At 45.0% G+C, this 7,316-nt stretch overlaps 1 protein-coding gene across 1 annotated transcript; it reads left to right on the top strand.

Moving 5' to 3' along the window:
- Nucleotides 1–53: 53 nt before the first annotated feature.
- Nucleotides 54–5,120, top strand: BIRC5 (baculoviral IAP repeat containing 5). The gene is made up of 4 exons (XM_081850022.1): nt 54–218; nt 1,167–1,276; nt 3,669–3,786; nt 4,290–5,120. Exons 1-4 carry the CDS (start codon nt 90–92, stop codon nt 4,371–4,373), a joined length of 441 nt encoding a protein of 146 aa, XP_081706148.1. The 5' UTR covers nt 54–89; the 3' UTR covers nt 4,374–5,120.
- Nucleotides 5,121–7,316: the final 2,196 nt, after the last annotated feature.

The raw sequence follows: 7,316 nt of genomic DNA, 5'->3' as shown, positions 1-7,316 counted from the left end.
CTCCCGGCATGCTCAGCGAATAGCAGCCGATTTCCCGTCATCCTTTGCTCGGCCGTTGTTCTGACCGCGGTGTTTTGAACGTGGCAGGAATGGAGGCGGGAGCTGCTCCTGCGGGTCCGCAAGTGCGGCCGGGATTCGAGGAGTTTCTGAAGGAGCACCGAGTCGCCACTTTCGACCAGTGGCCCTTTGCCTCCGACTGCTCATGCACTCCAGACCGGGTGAGGGACCCATTTCTCCTCAGCCAGCTTGCCTCCTATGTACTTTTCCTCCTCCTTATCTACTTCCTGCACTCCATGCATAATTTTACAGACTTCTATCATGTCTCCTCTTGGTTGCCTTTTCTCTGCTAAACTAAAAATCCCCCAAAGTGACCTTCCCTATTAGGGAGGTTGCTCCACCCTCTTGATCATTTTGGTTTCCCTTTTTTGGACCGCTTCCAGCTGTTCAGTATCCTTTTTGAGGTGAGACCATCAGAACTGTAAACAGTATTCCAAGTGTGGTTGCACCATCAATTTGTAAAACAGTATTTTGATACTGACAAATTTATTTTGCATTCAATTTGATTTATTTTCCTAATGATCCCTAGCTTGGCATTTGTCTTTCCACAGCTATCACACACTGGGTCAACACCTTCATCAGATTATCCTCTACATCAGATTATCTTGTTCCTGGTCAGTCACTACCACTCTGGACCCCGTGAAATACATATAATTTTTGCCCCTAATGTGCACTTGCTTAAACTGAATTTGCGTTTCCCACTTTGCTGCTTATTCATTCAGTTTGGGGAGACCCTTTTGGAGTACAGTGCTACCTCGGGTTACAAACACCTCGGATTATAAACACTTTGGGTTACAGACTCCGCTAACCCGTAAGTAGTACCTTGGGTTAAGAACTCTACCTCAGGGTGAGAACAGAAATCACACAGTGGCAGCAGGAAGCTCCATTAGCTAAAGTGGTACCTCAGGTTAAAAACGGACCTCCAGAACGAATTTAAGTACGTAACCAGAGGTACCACTGGACTTCACAATCCCTTTTAGTTTTAACTACCCTGAGCAATTTAGTATCAGCAGCAAATCTGCCTACCTCACTGCTCATCCTAACTCTTTGGATGTGTGATTGCTGAATGTACACTTGTTGAACAACTTTCCTCCCCTCCCTCTTCCCAGATGGCAGAAGCTGGATTTGTTCACTGTCCTAGTGACAATGCACCTGACGTCGCCCAGTGCTTCATATGTTTTAAGGAGCTGGAGGGATGGGAGCCAGATGATGACCCTATGTAAGTATTTTGTTGTTGGATCTACTGACTTGCAGTGCCTCCAAATAAGTGCTTGGCATAGACATATCTGCCTTTTTACCAAGACAGAACATGATGTTTCACAGATACTACAGGGATGAAGGAAGCAAATCTGCAAGCTTAAAATAGGGTACAAGTAATTTAGATGGTTTGTCCACATCTTCCATCTTTCCCTTTGCCAAAAGCCCAATATGGCTACTTAAGACCCAGTGAGACCACTTGTCATAGGCAGGTTACATTTATCTAGTTTATTTGATCTTTGAACATCTGGCTACATTTAAGCAGGTGGTTAGATTATGCAGTATGGTGTGGACTGCATTTGCAAAGAGTGAATATTAATTCTGCTCCATGTTCCTGATGCCACATTGCACAACACTAATCAGGCCAAATTCCCCTGGCTGCTCTGCAAGCCAGTAATGCTAATAAGGGCTCTCTATTGACTAGCCTCAAAGGTAGGTGGTGTCTGAAAACTGCCTGCATAGCTGAGTCTGGTGATGCATGCCACTCCAATCTTTGAGCAGTGAGACACTCCAAGGGTTCCAGTGCTTACCCAGGTTTCCTTGGAATGAGATCAGTGGAGTCATGGTTTTATTTACACATTTATTTAAAAACCTAAGCATAGGGTGGAGGGTCTCAAAGCATTAATATCCCAACAGATCTTGCTTCCCCATTCTGTTACCAGGAAACCCCCAACTTCCAGTACAGCACACAGCTAAATGTGTCTCTCATCGGCTTTGCAGTGTCTCCCAGTTCTTTTGCTGGCTCACATAGCAGTTCTCTCCAGTGCAGCCCCACCTTCCTGGCCATGTAAGTCGTTTCTCACTTAGATGCCACTATTAAAACCCAGCTCCTTCCTCTGAAGTGCATATCAAGGCACTAAAAATAGCTATCTGAGCTTCATCTACAAATGAATTCGCTTGATCGCTTTCCCAACCTCCCCCAAAATTTATATTATCTACTTCCAAATATAAAATGTCTGCCCTGCGCATACAAAAAAACAAACAGCAGCATAACACCTTGCCCTTAGGTAAAGGGACAGAGACAGGCTAAAACTGTGAGAAAAGTTCTGTGTCCATATTGGCAGCAAGTGATTTGCTTTGAAGCAGGCCTAACCTAGAGACTTAGAACAAGCATCCTATACTGGACCAGTGGTGGGGTAGTAAATTTTCTAATGATTTCCCACCCCACCCCCCTTGGAAAAGGTTCTGTTTCATTAGTAACAATGAATGGATGCCAATAGCAACTAAATATTAGGGAAGCTTGACACTCTCAATGTTTCTGCCTTTGTAAAAGAAGCATGCTAGATTAGATTATTCTCTAGGGCACGAGAAAATTTTCCTACACAAATTGCCCTAATTTGCACAGAAAAATTTAACAATTCAAAAATTTGGTGGAAAGCCTAGGGAGCGAGGAGGGATGTCATCTATTCTACTTTAATTCAGGAGACCAGATATGTTATTTCAGGAGTTACTACAAGACCAGCTGGTGCTGTGCAATCCACTGCTGAATGTAAAGCTGGCACATGACATTAAACTCGATTGCACTGAGCAGCGTAAACATTTAACATCTTCAAGAGAAAGGCAGTTTCAGCAGCTGCAGTCCCGATTTTGCATGAGCAGCAAAGAGGGCATGAAGAAAAAAATCATCCAAAACAGTTCCATTATTTCCCCTGCATTGGGAAATCACAGAAGAGGTGGAGCCATGGCCCTCCTCTATTATTAACATTAAACTGTTTTAATGTTTAAACCAGCTTCAGCTGGTGCCCTCTGTTCTGGCCTGCCTTCTGTTCTTAGTGGGTTATTAATGAACATCCTACTTCAGTGTTTCAGTATTTGCATTGGCCCCCTTTTGTTTTCCGGCTCAATACAAGGTACTAGTTAAAGCAGGGGTCAGCAAACTTTTCCAGCAGGGGGCTGGCCCACTGTCCCTCAGACCTTGTGGGGGGCTGGACTATATTTTGAAAAAATAATAATGAATGAATTCCTATGCCCTACAAATAACCTAGAGATGCATTTTAAATAAAAGCACATCCTACTCATGTAAAAACACCAGGCAGGCCCCACAAATAACCCAGAGATGCATTCTAAATAAAAGGGCACATTCTACTCATGTAAAAGCATGCTGATTCCCAGACCATCCGCAGACCAGATTTAGAAGGCGATTGGGCGGATCAAGCCCCCAGGCCTTAGTTTGCCTACCCATGAGTTAAAGCCTCTAAATCCATGTAAATATTGGGCTCACATATGCTACCTTTATCCCTGTAAGATTTGTGAAACGTTTTTAATCTCTTAGTAGCTCTTCACTCTGAACCCTAGAGAGGTCTGCCTTATCCTTTGAGAACCATTGTGCTAATATAGTTTGTCCTTCTTTCTAGGGAAGAGCACCGGAAACACTCTCCCAACTGTGCATTTCTGGCTCTCCAGAAAGATATTAAGGACTTGACACTGCAAGAGTTTATGAGACTTTGCAAAGAGAGAATGAAGGCCTTGGTCGTAAGTATGGTTTGCAGGGAGCTGTGAATGTAGTCTAGCTTTTCCTGCTCTCCTGTTCTCCCTACAACAGTGTTTCCCAAAACTGGGTCTCCAGCTGTTTTTGGACTACAACTTCCACCATCCCTAGCTAGCAGGACCAGGGGTCAGGGAATATGGGGACTGTAGTCCAAAAACAGCTGGGGACTCAAGTTTGGGAAACATTGCCCTACAGTTTCAAAATGGTCATTTAGAACCCCACCCTCCTCCACACCAGATCATACATAGTCTCTTGCCCATAGAACCGCCTTGATTTGAAGATAGTGTTCTTCACTGGTTTGGCTGCAACTGTGAGATCAGTTTGGCTTTCCCTTCTGTTGTATGGTTTTCCTGCTTGCTTCTCAAAGTGAATAGCCACTGCCCATCCCTACCTGAAGCAAAGCCCTCCTCTTGTATTCCACTTTACAGCTCAAATACTTTCCTTTTCATTAGTTACTAACAGGAGTTCCTTTCTGTTTTTCTCCTAGAGAAAGGAAATTAACCAGAAAATTAACGACTTGGAAAAACGTGCTGAGAAGACACGTAATGCAATTGAATTGTTGCGTGTGTAATGTTCCCAGTGTACTATCTCCATTGAATACAATGAGGCTTAAACATGCCAATCAGTCCCTTTAATTTTCTGGTGAAGTAAACATTTGCCTCTCTTCCTCTAGCAAAACATGTAATATGAATAGAAAGTGAAACGTGGGTTTGCAGTCTGCCAGTGGAGGGGAGGGGAGGCATTCCCCGATGTTTACAAAATACCTTCTCTTTGCAACTGCTGTATATGAACAAAACAAACTGACCCTAAATGCTCAATTTCAGCTCCTCAGCGGACTTCTTACACCCAGCAGCAGCAGCCCAACTATCTTTTTCTCTTCAAACACCCACCCTCGTTCTGTTCCAACAGCCACTGAACAAAATTTCTGGGGTGTTTTTTATGGGGGGCGGGTGTTGCTTTACAACGAGAAAAAGCCCATCAACCTGTCTGTTTACTCATAAGCAAGTCCCAAGTGTGTCTTCCCTAATGTGGTTAGGATCACGGTACTATGCTGTGGTAGCTCCTGAGGCAGGGCTGTTTGGAACTTGGACAAGACCCAAAGGCCTCTTGACTGCGTTCCTGCATTCACACCTGTGGCTCTGGTCAAGTTGCACTTAAGGGCTGAATGTAGATATCTGCAGCTCTCCACTGATTTCTGTGGGTTATCCTGCACATTAGGACAATAATGCCAAATATATAGATTCACTAAGGTAGTCTAATTTAACTGGAATGTCATAGTAATGTTAATGTCATATTAAAAAGCTCAGTGAAAACATCATTACTGTGAATTATTAGGATGAGGCGGGGGCAGGGAGTACCAAATATATGGTATGCAAATCTGGTAGTTTTAACTCAAAATGGTCATGACAGGGAAGGTGCCTAAAAAGGATGTGCAGTACAGTCCTACTGGTGTTTTTTTATTCATTTGCACTTATTCCCCCATAGGCACAAGAATGAACTACACAAAAAATGCTGTGATTATAATCTTATGTTACATATATAAAATTACAAAATCCATAACAATTTTAATACAGAAAAATAAAGTCTGTGTTTTCAAGAAACAAAGTGTGATGTGCACTTCTCCTTTGCCATGCACACCTTGTTCTGTTTTTACTTGTAACATGATTTTTATGCACAAACATAACTGAAAAAAGAGAACGATTTGCACTTAAATTGGAATCTTCATACTAATGGATCCAATACATTTGCAGATGTTTTCATTGGGGCCACCAGGACTAATGATTTTCTTTTATCTTCATTTTTAAAAAACTTACAGTGCTATCATTGCATATTACATGTATTGCATTCATATGAATTTGTCCAGCAGTCACTATCTATAGTCCTTCAAAAGTCTCCTGAAATCGAAAATATATATATATTAAAAGTAAATAGTTTTGAGGTGTTTTGGTTCGCATCTTACCTTACCTTGCCTTCTTCCTCTGATGCCCTTGCATCTCTGCCTCCCAAAGACTCACACAGCTGTTTGTTGCAGCAGCCCTGGCTACAATCTCCCCAAGCGAATGGTGCCTCGGGAGCTGGCCATGGGGTGCTTCCCAGTCCCCTGTGGGGCAGTGTGAGGATGCGCCTCTCTTTGGGACAGGGGGTGCAGCTCAGAGACCAGAGGCAGCAGCTGTGGCTGCCCAGAGGACTCCCAAGGAGAAGAGAGAAGGCTGAGGGAACACCACAAGGAGGGTGTTCAAAAAGGGGTGAGGGGCTGCTGGCTCTGCAGGCAAGGGGTGATATAACTGGGCTCCTGAGCCCCACAGGTGCCGCAGAAAGAATGCAGTTGGTCAAGGGAGCTGTGGCCCCAAAAAGGTTGAAAACCTGTGGGCTAAGGAGTAAACCCTACACAAATTCGGAGTGTCTTCCCTAGGACGGTTGTATGGTGCCTTGCATGTCTCCTTCTAGCAACACTGGCAGGCAAGCTGGTGCCAAATGTATTGTTCTGTTTTCCTTTGGACTACATTAGAGAGGGTGGGGAGGTTTTGTGGTCTGGACAGCCCAGGACCTCCATATACACTGCCCAGGCTTGTGACTCCATTGTCTCTAGAGAGAGATGGATGCCAACAACACCTTAACTGACAGTTCAACAATTAACAATTTAAAATAAAAAATGGTTACGGAACATAAAGCTTACCACTAAGTCACTTAACATCATCCAATGTCTTCACATTCTGTGTTAACTCCAAAGGTGATAGCATTGTCGCTTACTAACCCCACCCGTTGTACAAAAAAACCCTCATACTCATCAGCTGTTATTTTGATTTACTATCAGAGCTCTGTCTAGGCATTGTTTTCAACACCCAGCTACAAGCCTGGCTCTTATATGAAAGTGCTGTGTTGGTTGCAGGTTCTCATTTATGTTAGCCATGAAGCTCGCCAGTCACTCTCAGCCTGCTTCAGCCTACCTCACAGGCTTGTTGTGAGTGCCTAGGAATGGAGGGGGAAGGCCTTCTCTGGTGCCCTGGCAGAAGGGCAGGCAAAAAACCAAAGGAGTAACAAGCGGCACCTCTTTAAGCGCTGCGGCTTGCCTCTTTCATTCTGAAATCCACTCTAGCTGGGGGGTCCTGAGGGGGGGGGGGCAGGGAACCATAGGAATAGGGCCATTAGTCCATCTAGACCAGTATTGCCTACACCGACTAGCAGCTGCTCTCCCATCCTCTCATAGCTGGAGGTGCCAACCTGGGGGCCTTTGGCAAGGAAAGCAGCGCTCTCCCATGCAGCCACGAACTGTAGTAGACCGGCTCTTTTGAGAAGCAAGGCGGGCTCGGCTGAGGGACGTGGCTGGTCTCTGCAGGGGAAGGAAAGGAAGAGACCGCGGGGTCTTTTTCTTCCAGGCATCCGTCCAAGAAGGAGCGCCTGCCTCTGGTTTCAACCTCGCTCACCAGAAGAGTTGCAGATCCAGCCGGGGCCGCGCGCGCTTTCCTGAGCGGGAAAGCAAAGGCGGGGGAAAGTCTCCTGAGAGGCGCCCTCC

Source organism: Podarcis erhardii (genome assembly GCF_964252035.2).
Source record: "Podarcis erhardii genome assembly, chromosome: 2".
In the NCBI taxonomy this organism is placed as follows: Eukaryota; Metazoa; Chordata; class Lepidosauria; order Squamata; family Lacertidae; genus Podarcis; species Podarcis erhardii.
This window is presented reverse-complemented; position numbering and strand designations above follow the sequence as displayed.